General features: G+C 39.2%; 3 protein-coding genes across 5 annotated transcripts in view; all 3 read right to left on the bottom strand.

The window, feature by feature from the left end:
• Positions 1-1558: 1558 nt before the first annotated feature.
• On the bottom strand, positions 1559-8547 carry LOC124289749 (2'-5'-oligoadenylate synthase 1A-like). Of its 2 annotated transcripts, XM_046726395.1 has the most exons (7): positions 8414-8546; positions 6355-6790; positions 4784-5078; positions 4253-4410; positions 3636-3832; positions 2760-2916; positions 2559-2722 (listed from the first exon to the last, which is right to left on the bottom strand). In XM_046726395.1, the coding sequence occupies exons 1-7, from the start codon at positions 8425-8427 to the stop codon at positions 2666-2668; spliced, it is 1314 nt and encodes a 437-aa protein (XP_046582351.1). In that variant the 5' UTR covers positions 8428-8546; the 3' UTR covers positions 2559-2665. The 2 variants fall into 2 exon arrangements, with proteins under 2 accessions (XP_046582350.1, XP_046582351.1); XM_046726394.1 differs by having other exon boundaries at positions 1559-2916; positions 8414-8547.
• A 4119-nt stretch (positions 8548-12666) lies between these two features.
• LOC124289747 (2'-5'-oligoadenylate synthase 3-like) lies at positions 12667-21658 on the bottom strand. The gene is made up of 6 exons (XM_046726393.1): positions 21556-21658; positions 17148-17624; positions 16549-16812; positions 14732-14892; positions 14380-14570; positions 12667-13721 (listed from the first exon to the last, which is right to left on the bottom strand). Exons 3-6 carry the CDS (start codon positions 16592-16594, stop codon positions 13604-13606), a joined length of 516 nt encoding a protein of 171 aa, XP_046582349.1. The 5' UTR covers positions 16595-16812; positions 17148-17624; positions 21556-21658; the 3' UTR covers positions 12667-13603.
• An 863-nt stretch (positions 21659-22521) lies between these two features.
• Positions 22522-24697, bottom strand: part of LOC124289761 — a 36096-nt gene continuing 33920 nt past the window's right edge. For both annotated transcript variants that reach the window (XM_046726407.1, XM_046726406.1), the window contains one exon: positions 22522-24678. In XM_046726407.1, coding sequence (XP_046582363.1) covers positions 24520-24678 — 159 coding nt within the window. In that variant the 3' untranslated portion in view covers positions 22522-24519. The remainder of the gene's footprint in view (positions 24679-24697) is intronic.

A 24697-nucleotide genomic window follows, 5' to 3' on the forward strand; every position in this document is an offset into this window, starting at 1 on the left:
AATTGCGAGGTCTTTTGGTAAATAATCGTTAAGGAATAGTTCCAACTTACAAGTTATTAAATGCAGAACTGCAAAAACATAATAATTGCATCTGCCACAACTTATGGAACAACTTACTATCAGACCTGACGAATGCTGGTCCCACAGTATCTTTAAAACGACTTATCAGTAACATCGGTGATTATACACAACATCTTGATCTGGACCAGGGATTGAGACTGTTTCACATCTTTCACTCTTGACCCAGACAAGGATGTAGCGACTTGAATGGCCATAAATGCCACAGATCCTTCTTGTTTCTGTGGTCGATACGCGAGGACACTGATCATTAGGTATTCATGTGCCCAAATCCTAGCATAAAAATCAAACTAATGTTTCTATACCATGGGATTTAAACTCCCTTCTATACTGTATGGAAATTCCGTAGAAACCGAAAACATTAATCAAAAGATTTTGACATCCGTTCATGATTTCATTAGACAGACAAAACGATTAAAATTTGATAATAAAATACATTATAAGTTGTTCACTGGTCCCGAAGGGCGTGGGGAAATTAACAAACAAATATAGTGGGTACATCAACCCTTGAGCCCTGAGGGACCAGTGAACAACGTATTTATCTTACCGAACATCTCAATGTTAATTTTGAACTGTTTGGGGCACTGGTATTGGATCATAATAAGGAGTACCGGAGTTAGGCAACAATCCAAAAATTACTAACACGAAGTACCAAACGAATTCCCACAGTTCGGCATTTCCTGCAGGTAACATAGAAAATGGAGGATTTAACATATTTCACAATAATGCCAACACTTACATGTGTCAACCCGGGAACATGCTCAGAATTAAGACGAAGACGTCATACAGATAATTGCAATTACGTAATGAATGTCGGAGGTACATAGATTGGGGCTTTTGGAATAATTTGGACAATGGCTGTCCTGCATCAGGGGCTATGACAATGATACTACAATATTTACTTGATTTTTTCATGAGACCAAGTTTATTACAGGGGAGGACAGCTTGGCCATATTGAAGCCCAGAAAGAAAATTATCAATTTCAGAAGTTTTATTGCTGTTATAATTACTTATTATTCAGTCTTTGAAAGCAACCATGTTGTTATCTCCCGCGATGCTTGTTACTAAGAGCCAGGATGTTAGAATCACATGCCTCGGGCATCCCACGATATTCTGGTGGTAGGTTCGAAACCAAGGTCCTATCCGGTTCTAGAGCTGACAGCACCATAGACATATCCTTGGGGTTCTCTCTCTCTCTCTCTCTCTCTCTCTCTCTCTCTCTCTCTCTCTCTCTCTCTCTCTCTCTCTCTCTCTCTCTCTCTCTCTCTCTCTCTCTCTCTCTCTCTCTCTCTCTCTCTCTCTCTCTATCTATCTCTCTCACACACACACAGACACACAAAAAGAACTGGATCTGCACTTTTTCCCACGAATCTGACACGCTGTAATTGAATTGTTGTTCAAGACGGCTTTATTCCCAACTCATTTGGCATTCATCATCAACCTGCCAGTAGTTAAAGTATAAATGACATACCACGCTACGGATGACAGCAATGTTTATTGACATAAGTACTGTGTTATCTAAAGCTATAATGATTTTGGTCCCATATGAAGCTGGTTAAGGACGTTTCATGTAAGTATGAACTTGTCTTTGAACGGCATTTAGAAGTAATACATATAAGGAAGAGAGATTTGTATGGATGTCAATTTCTTTATTATGAGGAACACTACACATAAGCATATACTCCGAAACGTGGTGTTCCTCATAACAAAGATGTTGACATCCATAAACATTCTCTTCCTTAAGTAACAACTTGACCATACATTCCGAAGTACTGATATGAATGATTGTTCTTGCTCTGATAAGAGCGATATTTGACATCTGCCGGCACAAAGCATTACACGCTATACCTGGAATGACGTAGGACTTTTGTTTGCAGAGTTTCTTCCAATATCTATTGCAGGATCCACTAACTCTGGCGTAAAATACCGGACAATCTGTCTTTTCAAGAAACATAGGATATGACAGGTTATAAGTTTCATCGACCTGCCTCTCGCTGGTTTCCACTGACAACAGGCTGATACTCTGTGACATGTATGAAGTGTTCTTAAAAAGCCATCAACACAACATCAACGCAATTTAGCTATCCGCTAAACATATGGTGTTTTGCAGAACGTTGCTCTGTGAGCAAGACAACCGTAGTATACTTGTTAACCAGTCATGAGATATAACATGCACAGTGATCTGCAATACAGATAAAGTACATGTTGATGACATGTCGGCATCACCATGGAAACATATAACGTTAAGATAAGTAACAACTCCGGTTATAAATCAACATCATAGTTCTATACATGTCCGGACTTGTGTTCCAATTCTCAGACGGAACAGTCAGCATCAGGTATCAACAGTTCATCTTTGACCGATGGAATGTAGAGATTTATACACTAATCTTCCATATTATGATCCCCAAACCAATTGCAACTAGTATCAGCACCAACACAGCCAAACACTTGCATTTCCTGGAGCATGAGGAGTTTCCTGGTTGTTGCGAGGCAAGTTTGCTCGATCCTACGGGGATTTTCTCCGATGGCAACACAACACAACCTGCAGAAACATCATTAAACCCGAAATTGCCCATTTCTATTCTCATGTCAGCAGGTCTTTGCAAGGTCGCAGCAGGACTCTCAGTATGAGCCAAATTTGGAAAGGTCACACCAGGACTCTCAATATAAGCCAAATTTGGAAATGCGTATTGGTTAGGAGGCAAGGGCCGATGTTTGACAGTGCCATATCTTTCAAACATCTCCACAGCGCGCTCACTCACTCGTGATGCATCTTTCATGTTGGGAGCAACATTTACAAAGGGATTTGCTGGATCCAGTACCATTGGCTGGTTCCTGTAATACAGACACAAAACTAATGTTTAGCATAAGGCATTTACTCTATCTGATATACAAGTATATATCCATGTATACTTATGCTAACATAAGAGTGTAGTTGGTATATTCATAATGTGTACATATAGAAGAATATAGAGGTTAAGGTCCGTCACAATGTTATTGTAAATAGTATGGGAATAATTTCGGAAGTAATTATTACTGATGTAATTACAGGTAGACCAAGTCGAACGAAGTACTTTAATGGGTTTGACGTCACTCACTCACTCTGATTGTTAGCACATGAAATTATCATAGAAGTTTACATGAACACAAACACTAAAGTTAAGTTCATTAGAAGTAAAGTTCATTCATTCATCCTTGTCCCGTCAAGGTCCGAGTTAGATTTGATCTTCAGCAACTCATGCTTGTCGAAAGAGGCGACTAACAGGATTGGGTGGTCAGGCTCGCTGACTTGGTTGACACATGCCATCGGTTCCCAGTTGCGTAGATCGATGCTCTTGATGTTGATTACTGGATTGTCTGGTCCAGACTCGATTATTTACAGATCGCTGCCACATAGCTGGACTTTGAACAAGCAAGTGTGCAAGATGAAAAATGTCTGTCAAAATGAACAATCCCGCTCTCCCGTTTGTTATAGATAACAGATTCTATTGTGATATTTGTCATCATGTCAAACCATATTCCATCGGATCTGCATATTTAGCATCTATACTTACTCTTCATCTCTATATTTGAGGAAGTCGTATTCATCAGGCCAAAAGATCCGAACACTCTGGCAGAAACAGAGCCGATATAAGACTTGTCTGACGTAGTCTTCGATATCGATCTCGTGGTGAGGAGAGTCGTCGCTAAGCCAATAGTCAATGACCACTAACTCACAGAAATAACATCGGACTGTTCTACATCTCTCTTCCTACAAACAAAATCATCAACGCCTTTAACCCAAATGTATTACTGACATTTGACTCCTGTTGTGAAAGTGTCTATGTAATGTCGAGAATACAGGTATGAGTATGTGTCTATGACCCCTCAGTGACATCTCTCAGATCATAGCGTCCTCAATGGGAATATGTAAGTTTGGATTAAGATTAACTCGATTAACTCTTCAAGATTACAATAACAGGAAAACTATTGTAACCATGATACCCCTTATTCCTCACAGACAGATGACTACAACGGTAAATATTTGATATCATTCAGTTAAAACGGCAGCAACCACACATTCTTAAAACAGCTTAAAAACTTATTGTTTGTTTGTTTCTTTAGTTGTTAATAATCAATAATTCATTATCAACATTGATAGCGTACAAAACATATATTCAAAAGTACGTACCTCGCGTACAATTTTGATCCAGTTTTTGACTATCCTGATGACTTGCTTCAGCGTGTCTGGGACCCTCCTCACAAACTGCACCTGCAGCTCCGACAGGCACGGCCCACAATGCTTCCTCTCCATCACTGACATGGACTTCATTTTTGTGTATAATGCATCTGAAAAACAAACATATTAACCTACACTCTGCTCCTTGCCACGTGTTATAATAAGGGACTGGTTGGAGGATATTGTGCTCAGTTTGACATCAAATATCATTTCACTTGTAAACCAGTCAGTACAATACTGTAATGAGACAATCATTCTGAACATTAACAGCGGCACCTACACACTGGAATCATGAAACAATGACCTTATGATACCCACAATCTGTACATTTCATAAATTAGTATGCTTTGACAGTCATGACTGACATCTAGTAAACGATATCATCTTCGTATTAAGTATCCAAAGGGAGAATTTATGTATGGTGAAAGCCCATGTATTAATCGCGTTCGTGGATATATAATTTCATAAATGGCAAGAGTGTACCCCTCTCAGAATAGGTGTTACGTGGCAACAGTTGCACAGCAGGTAGCAGATCCACATCCATTAACGTGCTACTGCCGCTGACACTCAGCTCAAACTGAATCGAGTAAGGTGTGCGCCTTTGAAACCTAAGCCCGTGGGCCCAGTTTATGTCTCTATTTTCGACATGACGTTTGATGCGTTCTATGATCTCCTTTTTGCTGTCTATGAATTCCTCCAATGTTGAGTACGTATGCAAGAAGAGAATCAGGTCGACATCTGCCTTGCTTAATGGTGTTTCTTTCGCTATTGATCCTGCCTGGATAATGCAAAAGAAATAGGTAGTAGGGGTGAGTATTGCAGAGAATTTTCATATTGCGATATATACTTGTATTGCGATGCCGAAGCATATATTGCAATATGTATTGCAATATATTGCAAGGATTATTTTTTTAACAAAAACTACTTATAATCTAGTTAATACTTGATTATAAAGCAAAAACACAACAAAATCACTATGATTGATTAACCTTTTATAAAAACTTTAAATCATGACAAAATATAAATGTAAGTAACATTTGGCACTAATGAAACAGGGAAAACAACACAGGGACAGGGAAAACGGAAATATCCGAAGATTTGCGAGTATTACGAAGTTTTCCGAATGCATGTCAAAATACAGGTTTTCGATCAGCGTATCGCAATACGTATCGTTTTCATGTCTGAACCGGTAAATACCGGTAAACTGGTTATATTGCGCAGCCCTAATAGGTAGATGATTCAAAGTGCTTATATATTTGGGAAGTAATATATACTTCTTTTACAGTAACTGTGAGTATATACAAATCAGGAATATCTGTGTTGTCAGTTCCACACATTGGCGTGACATGTCTGATTATTGGCACCAAACCACGTGTTTCACATTATTATCTTGAGTCATTTACAAACACTACGTTAAGCCTCTAAATTACAAGGGGCGGTGGGGTAGCCTTGTTACAAAAGCATTCGCTCGCCACGCCGAAGATCTGGGTTAGCTTGACCACAAGGATACAATGTGTGAAGCCCATTTCTGGTCCACCCCCGACGTGATATTACTAGAATATTGGTAAAAGCGGCGTAAAACCATACTCACTCATTTACTCAAAACTACAAACAGCGTACTTGTAAGCGTAGTTTGTAATTATAAACACATAACTGTTCACTGAATGCAAGGGATGGGTGGAATAAAAGAGATTAACAGTTTCGGGTCAAATGAGTCAATCTCAAATTCTCTCATGATCAATAAGAAGGAACTTTTAATACAGTTACCAAAATTACAAAACAAACAAACAGATTTCTTCCTTGCTTCATTGACCAATAGATCTCAGCTAGATACTACCTGGGATTGATTCCACACCTTAAACATAAACATATTTTATCACACTTGGTCCTGGATACTATTTCACAGGGAACAAAATAAGGGATTAAGGGGGATTATCACACCCCGGTGATTTCTTCTACTGAGCATATCATTAATATAACCATAATACCAAATGCACATCAATAGAATCAAAATATGGTTTTCCGTGACTTTCAACGCGCCATCTCAAGCTTACCATGGTGATGTGGCATTGCTTGTAAGATGTGTTGTGACGCATGAACCATTCCAACTTTTCCTTAATCCTTTCACACTCCTCGTAAACAACTGTGTCCGGGTTCAGGCGGTCTATCAATTCGTCGAATGATTCCCTCTCGCCCATTCCAGGTAAAGTATCACCGCTCCATGCGTTCACTATTCCTTCTCGGTTCTTCATGTGTTCTTCAAACTTTGCTCTCAAGAAGAACTTCTCACGACAAAATGCACATTCGAAAACAGAATGTCGTTCCTTCATGTGATCTGACAATCTAAACATTGGAGAGTTCTCGTCGTCCCCGCAGTAAAAGCAAGCAGTGTTCGTGCATCGCTTTGTTCTTGACTGAAGATGTTGGAATAATGCAAAATCGCTTTGAAATTCTTTGCTGCATTCTTTACACCTATATAATCCCCTGCTCCTGCAAAATATATTAATCATCAGCATGTTAATTTCCTCATGAAGGCATATGACATCACACGTATGTCAATACATGTATGTAGATTAGGATAACAGAACACGTTACAAATTGCTCTTGGTTACGACATGACGACACATGCATGGTGGGGGATCAGAACGTTTGCGATATTTGCAGTGTTTTTCTGTTTGTTTGGAGTTTTTTTTTTTTTTTTTTTTTTTCTTTGCTTTTGTTCTTTGTTGTTGTTTATTTTTGCTTGATTTGGCGGGTGGGTGAGGGTGCTTTATTGTTTGTTCTGATTTGTTTCGGGGATTTGTTTTGTTTGGTTTTTTCTTTCTTTTTTTTTTTCTTTTTTTTTTTTCTTTTTTTTTTGTTTCTTTTGTTTGTTTATTTATTTATATTTTTTGGAACGGGGTGTGGAGATGGATGTTAAACACTAAAGCATAACATTAAAGTTGTCAAAAGTTCTTGTTTTTTCTAATACAAACTAAATGACACAAGCGTCTGTAACCTCTCGCCACACTTCTCCCCTAATTTACACCAGTAGGCGCCCAATCCGTCTCTGATAAATAAACTTGCTTGGTGCATACTTGGCCTAAAGAGAAACGTGTGACACCATTATGGACAGCATTACTACAAGATTATTTATAAGTGTCCCAAATTGCACCATCTTATTCAATAGAAGCCCATACCATAGAATGACACAACTTAGAGAAAAGTCAGATTTTGCATACCACCCACCAGAACTATATTTTGTTACAAGTGGGCCTAGCCTCTGTTTGCCGAGCATTTTGCCATACGGTATTAATCTTAACGTTCTGTTAAAATGAAACATAATTCATTATAACAATTTCTAATGTAATGTCTCCACATGAACATAAAACAATGGCTCCAGCAACCGACGTCACCATAACATGTACACCTATAAATATGGTTTTATCCATAGTCATTATGTTTGATACAGACAGTCGCGTAACTTAAGCTGATACTTGCTCTTAGCAGTTAAAACACTTTCATTTGCAATATCATCAATATTTGCACCCATGGACTAATTAGTAATTGTTAAAATTACATTATTAATATTTAATTTAATAGCAAAGAACATCTGTTTTAATATGTGTGTATTAACCCTGCGCAGTTATCTCTCTCGTTCAAGTGTAACCAGGTCCCAGTTAGTCACGTGGATTGTGCAATATTTCTATTTTTAGTCCATGGGAAGTCCACTTGGGAAACTACTTTCGGGGATTCCCCACAGATAATCGCTCATATGTGTTTTAGTGAACCCTGTGAACGTTTGATCTAAATATGCAAGTATGACACTGTACACATTTGATCCACATATCGACCCACTAGTGCCTCGGCATCAACAGTGTAGCAGAGATCAACACCCAGCTGCAGTTGAACATACAAAAAACGCCTCACACATTTCAGTCGCCACTGACACCACGACACATCACAGCGGTTCCAGCTACTGGGCTGCCATCAAAACTCCGTCCCTCACAAAGCGAAATCTTAGAGTTTCGACTAAGAGTTATTTGTGCCTCGAGGGGCGAGGTCGCTGAGTAATGTACACCATATACCCATATATACATACACTATAGATATGAGGTACGTGTATATACTTACTTTGTCCGTGTCATCGTTCATGTAACAGAGTGTATATCTAAGCCTACAGACACGTCCCCCTCCACCGACATGGGTACAGTTGTTTACTTAGTGCTGACTGGGCTTTCCGCGCTGATCATGGGAACGGGGATTACCCTAAGGTAGCTGCTGCACAGACGCAGCAAACGACCCGTTATCGCTCCTGAATAATCTCGAGTGAGTGAGCTCCTGCATACATCATTTATGGGGTGCACTTACAAATTGTATCCAAATTGTATCCTTATACTGAGGACTAGTGTCATATGTGAGGTGAGGCAGCTGGGGGTTATGTCCGATGTATTTCTCTATCTCATCTTCTACCGCATGTTCCCGCGCCTTGTGGGAGGATACCCTTACATATACAGTGTGTGTGTGTGTGTGTGTGTGTGTGTGTGTGTGTGTGTGTGTGTGTGTGCGTACACACATCACAGTTATCACAGTGTACTATGAATCAGCTTTAGTGATTTCCGCCTTTGCAGATTACCACTTTTCATATCTCAATGTCTTGAATGCACAATGCCATTTAGAAAGTGAGTGGGTGAGTTTAGTTTTACGCCGCACTCAGTAATATTCCAGCTATATGGCGGCGGTCAGAAGAAAATCGAGTCTTGGCCAGGCAATCCAGTGATCAACAGTATGAGCATCGATCTGCGCAATTGGGAACCGATAACATGGTCAACCACGCCAGCGAGCCTGACGACCCGATCCCGTTAGTCGCCTCTTACGACAAGCATGGGTTACTGAAGGCCAATTCTAACCCGGGCGTTCACGGGTCCCATTTTGAAAGTAGCCATATGCACATGTTATATATGGTATCACACTTTCTCACTGAACTTACATATTCTGGTACTGTTTGTGGTTGAGTCCAATCCAGAACCTTCCGGGACTCGAACCCACACTCTAAGAGCGAGGCACCTAATTGCCAATATATGAATTATTTTTCAATTCGATATCAACAATTTACTGTCATGTTGGGACGTTTTGTCACAATGGACAGGATCTGTAATTTGTTTTCAGTAAAGCTAGGTTTTAGTTGTGTCAGTTGGGGCGTGGTGGGCTGGCTAAAGCGCCAGGCTACTGATCCAACGAGCATGAGGTGCCGGGATCGAGCCCACATGTGAACGGGTGTAAAAACCTTGGACTCTTTCCGTGTTGTCACAACCCCTAGTGTACAGTTCACACCCCTGTGCACTTAAAAGAACCCACGAATCCGTTGGTATATTACCAGATGGTGGCCACGTGAATACACCTAGTTGCGGGTACAGCAACGTGCAGTACACTTGGCCAAAGTATTATGACTATGTGTCCCAGTCCACCCAACTGTGAATGGGTACCTCGTAAGGATGGGAAAGCCACAATAACTCGGCGCGCCTTGTGGCAAGAGTTGCATGATTCCCAGGGAGTTGAGATTGATAATATGATGTACCGTTGAGATTGACATCCAATGATCGAGGGAAAATACCAGCGCCTTGAGCATGCACTAGTGCTTGGATATGTGCGCTATATAAATATCCAGTAATAAAGTTGCAATATACATACGCAAAATAAATATGTAACATTGCTATCATATTGCTAATGTACATGTTGCTAAATGTGTACTTTGGAAGAAAATGTATGCATTGAAGCTACGAAACACTTTCTGTGTAAAGTACATATTCTTGCACATTTGTTTTGTATTAATTTGCATTTTATTTGTATTTTTAGGTATTTTATTTTATTGGGGGGATGTCTGTTTTGCGTATTTTGTGTACCCCTCTGACAAGACGATATGGTTAAGGCTTTGAATACACAAAACATTTTGAAAATTATTTGTTGTATATTCACAGAACAATCAGCTCAATCAACATGTTTATTTAACGTCAATTGAACAAAACCTTGTCAATCTTGTTTCAGCGTCTTCAATGATTACAGGAAGACGTGTTATTTATTCACCTATGTTAAACAACCATTTGTTGTGTGTAAACCGATTATCGTGTCGAGAGCTCTGCATATGTAACTTGTTGATGCAAGAACTACAAATCCGACAAACTCACACCATTTAACAAAGTTTATTCACTAGAGCATATTCGTCATGTTCATTTATTAACGTTGTGTCATTTGGTTCTACTGGTGACAATTTGGCAATATACCCTTGACGACATTGAAGTCCACATGTCAAGGGACGGTTAGAAAGTGTCGGCACAATACTCCACAAATCCATGAATTATGGTAACATTGAAGCTGGTCTCTTCCATTAGCCTTTGACCGACCATTGTTCATTAAATGTGGAGGTTCAGAAACTTAAAAAGAAATAAAAGATACCTTACTATATAAGCTTTGACAAAGATACCATAAAAACAGTTTCTCAAACAAATTAATTAATTACAGCAGCATAACTTTAGGACATAATTACTGCTAGGTTAGAAGTTACACTGGTTGAATAATAATTCATATGAAAACAGGAATAGAGAAAAGAATTATTTCTGCAATGAAATGCAAACATTACTTTAGAATTCAAATTCCTATTTAATAACCATAAGCATGATAAAATACTATACTCAAAATTAGTGTTGGGAATTGGTTAAAATCTTATAATTGATGATTGTTTCATTACAACCAATCAATCATCGAAAACAATTGGTTAGCATCATTTTTCAGATTTTTCTATTCAGGTTGTTATTGCAGATAAGTATAACATGATCCATCTTGCTACTTTAATGTGATAACTAATATATCATGAAGACAAACTTCCTGGAGTCTTCAAGCAATATTCAGTCATGACCTTTCAGTTAGTCAAGTGAGTATTCTAACAATTAAACACATTTTCAGGCCCTGACAACTTCAAAGATATGCTCCACTACTCAAAATAAGTCATTACTCAAACACCTTCAGAATTGACAGATAACCTCAAATATACATGAAATAAACTAATTTGTGTTCCAACACTCTTGTCATTTACACATCTGTACACCATTAGGCATTCCACTGTTATGCCATGTGGCTGGATTGCATGAACTGCACATGCTTTGGGTCACATGACCGCACAATGCCCAAGCACCTCTCTAGACTTTCTGCTAGGCTCTTATGAAACCTGATTACATGAAAAGGCCACTTAAATTACTTCTTGCTTTTGGTAACTTGTTTGAATATAATTGAAATATAATTTAAATGACAGAAAACTACTTTTGGAAAAGAAAATTATAAAAACAATTTGCAATTAACACTGAAAACAAAATCTGCATTCACATAACTATTGACTCAGATGTGTTCAACATATATTTGTTCAAGGCTGTTGATCATATTACCCCCATCTGCAGATACAGACGAGGTACGGGATATGCCTGTTTTTGTAGATAACTACCTACGCAAGACGTTACATTAAGCCAATCTGTGTAAAAAACAGATATAAGTGCAATGACAATTATACCACTCAACAGTGACATTTACAACAATGCATAAATCACTAAGAATAGCGGAAACAAAATTGTATGTAAATGTTTGTGAAACCACTTTTATTTGGAATAATACAACTCCATTGTATATGGAATTGAGATTAATGAGTCACTGCTCCTCAACCTGTATGTCAGGTCGATAAATATCACATAATAGCAGACCCGCTCACGCATATCAATGGTCTTTCATCAGTATAATAGGAGCCGGTGGGCATACTTGCCGTCGACCAAGTATTAAAAAAATGAACTAAATATGTAATATATTTTATTTCCAAATATACGCCAACTATATATCCAAATATCAAATGCACCCCACTACTTTAACGCAACAAAATCTATCAACCGCATATACAGAGCAAACTCAAACATGCTAACAAATTGTGTTTATTTTGCTTGTTCACGACAGTTAAGTATTACTGCACGTTGATTACCTAGTTGCAATCAAATGTGTTAGTCCTATGGTTTTTGCAAAGTCATAAAACGAGTATAGTACTGCTTGTTAAAATTCAAAGAAACTGCTTGAGTGAGTGAGTGAGTTTAGTTTTACGCCGCACTTAGCAATATTCCAACTATATGGATCGTCACGGGTCAGTGTTTGCTTGAAAATACTAATAGTATGAATAATGAATGCATGTATGCATAACATGATTGGTTTCATATAAACTAGACCTGTGAAGATCCGGGTTAGCACTGGTCTTCTGCAACCCATGCATGTAAAAAGAGGCGATGTCAGGCTCGCTGACTTAAATTGGTTGACGCATGTCATCGTCTTCCAATTGCGTAGATCGATGTTCATGCTGTCGATCACTACTTTGTCTGGTCCAGACTCGATTATTTACAGATCGCCGCCATATAGCTGGACTATTGCTGAGTGCGGCGTTAAACAACAAACACACAAACCAAATCATATACACTACTGGGTGTATTCCTAACAATTATTGACAAACATGTTTCAGTCACAAATTCTATGTAACCGTAAATGTTATCAATGCAGTATTACCACACACAATTGAAACACTCTACAATTGAAACGTTGTATAAGCATGAGACCATGTACCAGCTAGACGAATTAACATTGGTCCGATAGTCAATGCACATTTTGTAACCGGTCATAGTATTGATTTTTGTCTACTGTCAACTGTATATTGGCTGCCGAACAGTTATAACCACAATTTAGCGGTATTTACAAAATTACCCCGCCGTTTGTTAAACTAATGAAACAGAATTAATTATGATACTGAATTAGCTATACACCGATATGTCAAGCCCGTTCACTGCCGCCGATCGTGTATGTATATAACGCGACGTTAAGGAACCAAGGCAGTATAAATAGATGTTTTCTCGCAACTAACTGAAACAGTTATCGCCATTTTATAATTTCTCATTTTCAGTCGTAAAATAATAATATCCCTATCATAAAAAAACCTTGAATAGTTGACTGTGTGACTAGCTGAGTGTTTTTACAATAGCTAGTTAGGGAATGAAACAAATAATGACTTTTGTGAACTTGAACTTGCTATTATATAGATTGTGTGACACCCAGACAGTGCCGTCATGCGCACATATGAAATAATGCTTTTGCATTCATTTAATCGTAAGACGTGTGACAAAGCAACACAAAGGAAGAAAAAGGTTATAAAAAGTGTAAACTATATGCGAACCACATGACGAGGATCTCTATGTAACACAAACTCGCCTTTATGGGCATAAGTACAAGAAGTCATTCGTGGAGACGACTGAATCACTGCATCAGTAATTGGTGAACAATGCGGGCTTTGTCTTCAACTTCCTTCGCCTGAACAGCAGTTGGTGCTGTGTTCATAAATGGGTTTGCTGGGTCCATGACGTAAGGGCTGCGTCTTGGGTTATGAAAAATAGGAAAGGTAACATGAACATATACTAAGCATGCGCATACTTGGGCAACATATAAAAACAACAGATAATGGTCAATGTTTATACAAATATTGTTGGTGTCCATACCCAAAATAGCAAATGCCAAATAAACGTTCACAAATAGAAGAAATCTGTTATGCATTGAAAATTTCTTTACATTCGTTTTATGCCACAAGGCTAAATACCCTCAATGTTCACTAAACATAGTCCTGATTAGTTTACTTTCAACAAACCCAGGCTTTAATTTTACATCTTTGCTACCATTTCAGCTTGATCCCTTTTTGGTCGATCCAGTTCATTACAGTCGATGGTACTATAAGGTAGGGGTTTGAATTAATTGTCCCAGAAATTGACCCCTGCTTGTGTATATATATGCTTGATAAGCCAAACGAATGTAAGTAATGTTATTGTGCTTCTTGGTGATATTTTTGTTAGTGTATTTTATCTACATAGAAATTTATATTCTCAAGACGCAGACAGTATAGAGCCAAAATAACTCACATAACCTCTCTGAAACTAAATAATAATGTCTATCCTGAGTTCAGTTTTAAATAGTATTTTCCCCTATTCGGTTTCTGACGTGTAATGGCTCTTTAAATGTCGTTTGAGGGTATAGATTCTTACGGTTTTCCCCCAAACTCTGTGATGTCATATTCGTCAGGCCATGTGATACTTGTTTTGCGCATAGACGAGAGTTGCTGAAAGATGTCCAGTAGCCTGTCCTTCATGTCAAATCTTTCTGGTTTACCCCATTTCTGCCAGAGGTTGATCACCATGAGCTCAATGCAGTAGGACCTGATATTGACGTGGTCAGTCTGCCAAAAAAGAATGTGGACAAACATGAATACACTCAACAACTCTTGGTTAAATCGTATCTTTCACAGCTTTTGGGAAAATTACGTTATTTGCTTCAACAGCAGTGAGTCGTGGTACATAGTCAGTGAACACACATTTATTACAAGATTACATAACCTACTCTCTTCCAGTGTTTCACCAGGCGAATTAGGTCCTTCACTCTTGAAGGACGTGTTTTCACAAAGGCGACCTGTTGGGGTGCAAAGCTAGCAGAATTGTAGGGCCGTACAGAAGACTCTTCTAGTTTCATCTGTCTCCATACTTCCTTTGGTTTCTTGGATCCTTGAAACAATAAAATACAACTGATGAAGGAACAATTTCAGTGTTTTCCATGCACTATAGATAATAAACGCCACAAAACCCTATAAATAGAAATCTTTGCCCCAAGCAGGGTCCAATGTCCTTTTGTATGGTTGTGATTATATCATGAGTATGTGTTTTTGAATCACTATTACATAGTGGTGGAAACAAGTGTTGGTAAAAAAGGCATGCTCGATTGTACATCAAAACTCGTTAAGTATAAACACCACAGACTTGAACTCCAGGAATATTAACAATTTAACAGTACACGGACCCGTGAAGGTCCGGGGTAGAATAGCCCTTCAGCAACCCATGCTTGCTATAAAAGGCGACTATGCTTGTCGTAAAAGGCGACTAACGGGATCGGGTGGTCAGGCTCGCTGACTTGGTTGACACATTTCATCGGTTCCCAATTGCGTAGATCGATGCTCATGCTGTTGATCACTGGATTGTCTGGTCCAGACTCGATTATTTACAGACCGCCGCCATATGGCTGGAATATTGCTGAGTGCGGCGTAAAACTCAACTCACTCACTCACTAACAGTACACGTTCCTCTTGGTCTCCCTTAGTTCTAGTCTAGGTAGAAGAGAATAGGCTTTTTGCTGTGTACAGAATGAACATCACGGCATTTTGTTAAACCTGAAGCATAAATTGCATTTTTTTGTGCAAGCTCTCATGGTTCGACTTTGCCAATCCGAGCAGAAGTTCCGTCTATACGTTTAATGAGGCAGGTCGCGGCATGGTTCCATTTCGTGCCAATAGGGATGCCTACCCAAAATTCTTCAAAGATGTTATCAGCGAGGAAGCGTACGTTATACATACGTAGACATTCAGATGGCTTTTAATTAAACTTTCATTTAACTGCATTGTACCTCCGAAGATAGATTTGTAACTGTATCACCTCGTTTTGTAAAAAAAGGAAAGAAGATTTCCCTGATTTGTAATGTGGGTTAGTGAAGTAGAAAAATCAAACATTTTGATGGAATTCAACATTGCTCTTTTCTGAGATTATACGAAGTAAAACTAATCCTCTGGACCTTTTAGTATACACATGGTATCAATTCCGTGTGTCTCTAATACTGCCTGTGAATATAACGAAAGACTGTCCTCGACGTTATTGAGGATTATTGTTCATCTTTGAGACAGAGGCTCAGGTGTACATTCATTTGACCCTCTTTTTGTACGGATTCTTATCAGCTTCAGAATCCTGTTCAAAAGGGGAATTGGGAAGCCTTCATGTTTAAGAGTCAAGCCAAACATTTAAGGGACTGATGCATGATTTGGCAGATGTCTCTCTCAGTCAACTATCCGACCTTATATTTGCCATTATCTATGTGTCACAACAAGTTCTTCGATGAAACAATTAATGTCCTGGTGCCAACCTCAACCTCGCCATATGTCTTGGTACTCACCTACCCTTATTCTGTATACATAACATGTAATGCGGGTTGCGCGTGACTTGCACTGAGTGAGTGAGTTTAGTTTTACGCCTCACTCCGCAATATTCCAGTTATATGGAGGCGGTCTGTACATAATTGAGTCTGACCAGACAATCCAGTGATCAACAGCAGGGACACATCCCTACGCAACTGGGAAACGATGACGTGTGTCAACCAAGTCAGCGAGCCTGGCATACCTCCGGCCAGCACATCAACTGCAGGAAGTAGATCTACGTCTACCATGTCGTCTTGCAACTAAACTGAATGCTGTAACGTGTCTTTCTGAGATTCATGGCCGCCACGCCCCAGTCTTCACCATGTTCAATGTCATATTTTAGGTCTTTCAGTATTTTTTTCATAACCTTCTTTAATTCGTAGACTGTTTCGTAGTCGTTGATGAACACAACAATATCAATGTCAGATTTAACTTTGATGGTAGTTCCTTTGCCAAATGATCCTCCCTGAAAGAAACGTGAATACATCTATAGAGACAAGTATACAACTTCAATAACATTTCAGAAAATAGTAACATTTTAGGACATAATCGCCTTATCGTCGGTTCTGGGATTCGGGATCCCAAGCAAGTGGGCTTTAATTGATTGGGGATAGTGTGGTTCTGGGTGTGATTAGCATGTCATCATTTTGGGTATGCTAGTGGACCCAGACTTTGTTATTTGCAGGTCTATCAATTTGTAAACACCCCAGTTGCCGTTAGTGGTAAAATTTGCACGTGTTGTATTATTTGCCTTTATTGCGAAAACCTTTCAAATTTCCTATTTCCTATGCATGTATATACCTTGAAAACTTCAGAAACTCTGTATTGTGTCTTTTTCTGCAGAAGCAGCTTGAGACGATCAATAACCGCCCTGTGTGTTTCGAGAACTATTTGGTCAGGCTGCACAACATCTTCAAGAAACTTTTCCACAGAATCGTATTTCTTCATTTGAGAGAAGAATTTCGATGATCTCTCTAGCACATCGTTTTTAGGCCGAGGTCGTCTGCCCTTCTCCGATGGCCACCACATCTCTTTATCCCATCCGGATTATGCTGGTTGTACATATGTGTGTCCAGACCTCCTTGGTGGAAAAATTCTCTCTGACATTTGGAACAAGATATCTGCCTATGTTTATCATTCATATGTTCCCTGATCTCGTCAACATCTTCGAACTGAAATGTACAGTACATGCACGTCTTACACGCCCTTAGTGTGTGGTTGTAGAGGGCGTTGTCGTCTGGAAAGGACTTGTCACATACGTCACAGTTTGTCTTCATCCTGGCAATAGAAAACACATCTGGTTGTAGGACTCATCACATGTAAAATCAGTTAACAACCTTCGTCTAGAATATCGATTCGAGATGGGCCCCATGACGCCATATGTGCAGAAGAAGCCATTACAAATCCACATCATTTGATCACAAGAATAATAACCTGATACAACGCGGTTCCATGTGTTCAACTTGCTTATTTGTTATGGGATCGCTTAATACTACAACCTGACATTGCACGGTCAAGATATGTGTTTGATGTATAGTTGTCAGCGGGACCATCTTTGAATCCTAGGTTGTTTATGGCAATGTAGATGTAAGAAGATGCTTCTAGATATTTTGGATTTAAATAAACAGGCGGTGGTCCTTTAGCTTTCAAGATGTGTTCCAACCTATCGCACAGTTGTATTACTGTTGCTAATGATTCAGTGACACGCTTTGAGAAAGATAAGTCAGCTAAACAGAGACCATCATAGTTCTTATTATGATCAATTTAACTTATAGTAAAGTCAAAAGTCAAGTCAAAAAGGTTTATTATACAAAAGGCCTCATGCCCATATACAAAGGAGTATATACACATTATACTGTTACACACAGGAAGTAACACGTTCTTTAAACAGATCATTTCTTTTAACTAGTGCATGTGAAAGGTTTAATATATGAGATTCGTTCTTATATATGAAAGCTTTCAATGGCGGCATCCCTATCAAATAATCTTTAATATATTTCTTTAGAAGGTCACTTAAACATGAAACTTATATAATATCATTATAGCATGAATTTTGCTTACAGAAATACCACTGGAATACATTTTAGTTATAGACACTGTTTTATTTGCCAGCTTCACAGATTGCATTGTTTTATCTGACTACACATTTTGCAAACAATCCCAATTTACCTACATCCCCACTTCCCCGTTGACATTTTGTCGCTTCCAATGAATGACATAGAAAGAAAGAATAAAGATACCTTATACCTAGAAACGCTATTTCTTATAATGTTTTCCCGGATTGCCTACAATTAACTTTTGGTCAAGTTCATTTCAGTAAAGGTAGAATAGGTCAGCACAGTAACCTTACTTCCTGATCACTGGACCATATCATGGTGTGTTAACGTGTACGCAGAATGGGACTGTAGGCAGAATGGGAAGACACCGTGTTAAGATCCATTTTATGTTTTTCCTAACTGTGAATATCCCTTGTGTTGCTGTGACATGAGCTGGTTGGGTGGTCATGTTAATAGGCTGTTTGTGGGCAGAATGAAGTCATTGTATGCAGCGTTTGAGATTAGAAAACATGCTGTGACAGATTGTGGCAGATCATTGTCAGTGATAAACCGGATAGTCAGTGCAGATGAGCGACTAAGTTGGCTCTAAAATTTCACTTTTGGATTTGAACTGCCACTCGTTTTGTTCCCTGTCGTATTTTTGTATATACATATTATTCATGTATATTATCGTGTCTATTGAGTCTCTCTGTGTCGTGTTGACCACGTACATGCAATGTTGTGGATTGATGTTATTGAGATATGCCATGCATGTTATACAGTTGTCACAAGGAAAATAGGACAGTCATTCTGACATTGTTTGCCATTCACATGAGTAACAGGGTGTACATTGTGTAACAGTCAGTGTACTGTTGTAATCGGGTGTAAATTGTGTAACAGTCGGTGTACTGTTGTAATCGGGTGTCCATTGTGCAACAGTCGGTGTATTGTTGTAATCGGGTGTAAATTGTGTAACAGTCGGTGTACTGTTGTAATCGGGTGTACATTGTGTAACAGTCGGTGTACTGTTGTAATCGGGTGTACATTGTGTAACAGTCAGTGTACTGTTGTAATCGGGTGTACCTTGTGCAACAGTCGATGTATTGTTGTAATCTGGTGTACATTGTGTAACAGTAAGTGTACTGTTGTAATCGGGTGTCCATTGTGCAACAGTCGGTGTATTGTTGTAATCGGGTGTAAATTGTGTAACAGTCGGTGTACTGTTGAAATCGGGTGGACATTGTGTAACAGTCAGTGTACTGTTATAATCGGGTGTACATTGTCCAACAGTCGGTGTACTGTTGTAATCGGATGTACATTGTGCAACAGTCGGTATACTGTTGTAATCGGGTGTACATTGTGTAACAGTCGGTGTACTGTTATAATCGGGTGTACATTGTCCAACAGTCGGTGTACTTTTGTAATCTGGTGTACATTGTGTAACAGTCGGTGTATTGTTGTAATCGGATGTACATTGTGCAACAGTCGGTGTATTGTTGTAATCGGGTGTACATTGTGCAACAGTCAGTGTACTGTTGTGATCGGGTGTACATTTCCAACAGTCAGTGTATCGTTGTAATCGGGTGTACATTGTGTAACAGTCGGTGTACTGTTGTAATCGGGTGTACATTGTGTAACAGTCGGTGTACTGTTATAATCTGGTTTACATTGTGCAACAGTCGGTGTACTGTTGTAATCGGGTGTACATTGTGTAACAGTCGGTGTACAGTTGTAATCGGGTGTACATTGTGCAACAGTCAGTGTACTGTTGTAATCGGGTGTACGTTGTGTAACAGTCAGTGTACTGTTGTAATCGGGTATACATTGTGTAACAGTCGGTGTACTGTTGTAATCTGGTGTACATTGTGTAACAGTCAGTGTACTGTTGTAATCGGGTGTACCTTGTGCAACAGTCGGTGTATTGTTGTAATCGGGTGTACATTGTGTAACAGTAAGTGTACTGTTGTAATCTGGTGTCCATTGTGCAACAGTCGGTGTATTGTTGTAATTGGGTGGACATTGTGTAACAGTCGGTGTACTGTTTTAATCTGGTGTGCATTGTGTAACAGTCGGTGTACTGTTGTAATCTGGTGTACATTGTGTAACAGTCAGTGTGCTGTTGTAATCGGGTGTACATTGTGTAACAGTCGGTGTACAGTAGTAATCCGGTGTACATTGTGTAACAGTCAGTGTATTGTTGTAATCGGGTGTACATAGTGTAACAGTCAGTGTACTGTTATAATCGGGTGTACATTGTCCAACAGTCGGTGTACTGTTGTAATCGGGTGTACATTGTGTCACAGTCAGTGTACTGTTGTAATGGGTGTACATTGTGTAACATTCAGTGTACTGTTGTATGGCACAAATGTGTAATAATGGTCGATGGCCCTTGTGTAACAGTCGGTGTACTGTTGTAATTGGGTGTACATTGTGTCACAGTCAGTGTACTGTTGTAATGGGTGTACATTGTGTAACATTCAGTGTACTGTTGTATGGCACAAATGTGTAATAATGGTCGATGGCTAGCAAGCGTTGGGATATATATTGGCATACAATTGCAATACTATCCACAAGTGATGCGACAAGACCACTGGCACTTCCAAGACTATCTATGCTGCTTTGTTGTTAAGTGTCCGGGCCAAGATTGATCTGACTACAGGGTTAACTTGTGAAAGTATCAGGTGAATACGATTTCTATTACCTCAAAGCATTTGTGTTGTCTACCCCGAGAATGGTTGAACCGAAAAGTACATTTAGCAAGATAGAATGTAAGGATTTGGAGAGCTCCAAATTTCGCTACTGATATAATAAGTGATGTTCACTAAATCAGTTTTGTAACCCATCATTACAATAGTCCAGGGGCTCCTTTCACGAAGCAAACTTTACTAAGGTTAACCTCAACTCCCATTCTTTAATATTGCGATAACGGTCATATGTGAAAGGGGCCCAGGAAGCACTTATCTCTAACCATTCGAACTAAGATTATCTTAGTGACTAACGGTCACCTTAGTGCTTTGTGAGAGGAGGCCCTGCGTTGCTTAGGCGTCATGTATAGTTAGTAGGTAACCAGGATAAATATGACCACTATTTAAGGCAGCAAACACATTCAATACTACAGTATATGGCTGAGATACTGCTGATATACTGCTACAAGCACCATGTATCCTACCTACCTGCCCGTGTACGTCCACGGTAATAAACACACTCCTCTTCACCCCAGACTTAGCTAGACAGGTGATTACAGTGAGACCTATACTGCGTAGTTATATTACGTCCTTTTCACGTACCTGACACAGGCAATTAGCATTGCGTTGCATAATGCATGTATTCAGAAAGATTGTATGCACGGTGTTCGAGGTGTATGGCTTATGGATAGGCTGATATCATTCGAATGGAAAAGTTTACCATTTAAATGAAGCATAAAAACACATACGTCATACCCGAATGATAATAGTATGCGAATTAGATAAACGGAAGTGGTAACTTTTTCGCCGTTGACTCACGGACGCAGCTTGATCCAAATGCGACAGAGCTAATGTCACGTTATACCAGAGATACAATCAATTCATAGAAAATTGTTGTTGTTACCGGAATAAATGGTTCAGTTATTCTGCGAAACTCTGTTCAAGTACTTTTCAGAAATTACAGGAACCTACTCGTTTTAGCGAATGAATATACAAAACAGAAGTGGCTGTTTATTTTGGTTCACATGGAAATGGAAAACATGTATAACTACGCCCAATAGACTAACGCTTTGTCCCTGAATACATATATGTTTTGATAGTTAACAAATAATCCCATTTAATTGAAAAGGAGTCCCAGTGAGATGGGAGAACCTGAGGATATCTAGACTTGTTTCCTTTAAGGCTTTAGCACTGCATGAAGGGCTGGGCAGTAGGGAAAACAATGAGATTCAGACAGTGTGAGACAGACTACATGCACGACACGTAAGATTTCGAGAAGGGTTTTATGTTAATTCTGGTGCTTTGATTTTTTAAAAAGGAACAGTAAATTATGTAAACTTCACCACTGTTGTTTTTTATGTCTTTCGACACATCAACCACATGAATCGGGCATGACATCAACATTCTGTTATCAATGACACTTGTCTACTATTCAACAATTGAAAGACTCGTGAATATGAAAAAAAAGATTTATTCCATAAATAAGCTTTACACGGAGATTGACTCGAACAGTTTGTTCCCGTTAACAGACTCAAACATGCACCATGGCCATGTACTATATATGTATATATACACATTCAGAAGTATTGAACAATGTTTGACATACTATCCTGAGAAAGGAACGATATGAGTGGCATGTTGACGTGTAAAGGTGAGGGTAAAGTAGATCACATGTACATCAGGCAACGATTGGTTAACAGATAATTATAAAGTATTACAGTACTTTGTGTAAGCGACGACGAGGGCGCAAAGCAAACTATGTCATAAAGGACACACGTGTCCGGCAAATACTATATACAAGAGAGGACGAGCGATTAAAAGTTTGTATCACAGCGGCAGTATTGCATAGTGACGTTAGAAATACCAAACACCAGTCTAAAAGGAAATTAAAAGAGAAGCTATGGTGCGTGGTCATGACATTATGACTCGAGGAATACAACAGTCAACATGATAACGAAAACCTTAAACTAGGTCATCTCAAGTCAATACAGTTTGTTTTCTCGGCCAGTTCATGTAAATATGGTGAGATGTAATCTTGAATAAGGAATCCCGCTTTTACAAGGCACAATCACAAATTATCTGAGCCTATAGCGGAAGGTGAGACCATGTCCAGATACACAAGATCGTCGTGCAATGTAATATCTCGATGAGGGAAACGTGACGATTTACACTCATTACACGATCTACGTGGTCCAGAATACCACAAGTTAGGCTTAGGTTTGGGTGAGAGGTGGCAAAGTGGGATAGATGGCTGACTTTGTGTGCTTGTGATTGGGTGCCTGACTCATGGTATAGCTACTAATCCCGGATGTCGGTGATTGAGTGTGGTTTTACGCCGCTTTCAGCACTATTCCAGCAATATATCAGAAATGGGCTGCACACATTGTACCCATGTGGGGAATCGAACCCGGGTATTCTACGTGACGAGTAAACACTTTAACCATCAGGCTACCCCTCCGCCCCAATCCCGGGTGTGACTCAACCCAAACGTACTAGAATTTGTACCGTATTGAGAAAGTGTAATCCCAAATATAACATGTGACTCGATGATTCTTCCTATTAATACAAACAATGTTCTTTGAGAGGTCCTTAATGGTTTCAGCTGCTAACATGAGTTCATGAACTACACTGCACGTGTTAAAATGACGTGTGTATGCAACTCACACCCAAAACATAACAATACTCATGCAAAACCTGAAAGTGTGTTGTAAGTGATGCCCTAATTGTCTAAGATCCTACTACTGCATGAATTTATTAACATCACATTAATGTGACATGTCTAGATTAAACATGTTATAATAAAATTATCACTTGTTATACTCGAGTACAATTTCATAAATACTGTAAACGTTAACTTATACATTATGTTTGACGAACAACCACAGCCGGACCTTTGGTTTCTTGATGCAGTTTGTTCAGCACAATGGAAATCCAGTTGACCCGCATCTGCTCAAAGCATCGAGTATTCTTTAAATTAAAATATATCAACAATGGTGCTTGCCAAAAATATATGTCAATTTTCGAAACATATTCATGTCATAAGTAGATTGCACTCCCGACAAATGACATTTGTAACAAGATCGGATTGCAAGTGGCACACAATATAAGCGATATATAACATCGTGATACAGCGACGGATCCAACTCAGATGAACTATTTTACTGTTATAACACAATGCTATTTAAATAGTGGTCAAATATAACCTATGTTACATTTAGGATTACACTTTCTTAATAAAGAGCGGATTAGGCGGCTGGCTTTGTGTGCTGACGATTAGGTGCCTGACTCTGAGAGTGTGGGTTCGAATCCCGGATGGGACTCAACCCAACAAAAGGACATGCAACTTTACTAAGAAAGCGTAATCCCAATATAACATATATCTTATATTTTACTGTTACTTTCAGGTGGTATTGAGGTTCTAACATGTTCCGTGTAACAGTAGCTTCCGTCCCGTCACTGGTTGGAGTAGATCGCTTCTTCTATGTTAGAGTATACATTTGCATCGCCCTCTTCATCGACAACATCTGCGCTGTCATCTACACCGTTGTTGGAATAGACTGCTTCTGATGCCACGTGTTCAGCAAGAATCTTGTAGCACAGCGTGTACTGGGACTTAAAACAGATGACAATG

This window comes from Haliotis rubra, unplaced genomic scaffold, assembly GCF_003918875.1.
Source record: "Haliotis rubra isolate DU_JTF1 unplaced genomic scaffold, ASM391887v1 Scf449, whole genome shotgun sequence".
In the NCBI taxonomy this organism is placed as follows: domain Eukaryota; kingdom Metazoa; phylum Mollusca; class Gastropoda; order Lepetellida; family Haliotidae; genus Haliotis; species Haliotis rubra.

What these genes read in the sequence shown, in the direction of transcription:
- LOC124289747 (XM_046726393.1), bottom strand. Translation starts at nt 16,594, where the DNA reads ATGGTAGACGTAGATCTACTTCCTGCAGTTGATGTGCTGGCCGGAG. An exon ending in AGTTGATGTGCTGGCCGGAG is followed by an intron (nt 14,893 to 16,548) that starts GTATGCCAGGCT and finishes TATTGTTTCAAG; the next exon opens with GATCCAAGAAACCAAAGGAA. An exon ending in TGGTGAAACACTGGAAGAGA is followed by an intron (nt 14,571 to 14,731) that starts GTAGGTTATGTA and finishes CTTTTTTGGCAG; the next exon opens with ACTGACCACGTCAATATCAG.
- LOC124289749 (XM_046726394.1), bottom strand. An exon ending in GGATCAAAATTGTACGCGAG is followed by an intron (nt 3,833 to 4,252) that starts GTACGTACTTTT and finishes TTTTGTTTGTAG; the next exon opens with GAAGAGAGATGTAGAACAGT. An exon ending in CTCAAATATAGAGATGAAGA is followed by an intron (nt 2,917 to 3,635) that starts GTAAGTATAGAT and finishes TCTGTATTACAG; the next exon opens with GAACCAGCCAATGGTACTGG.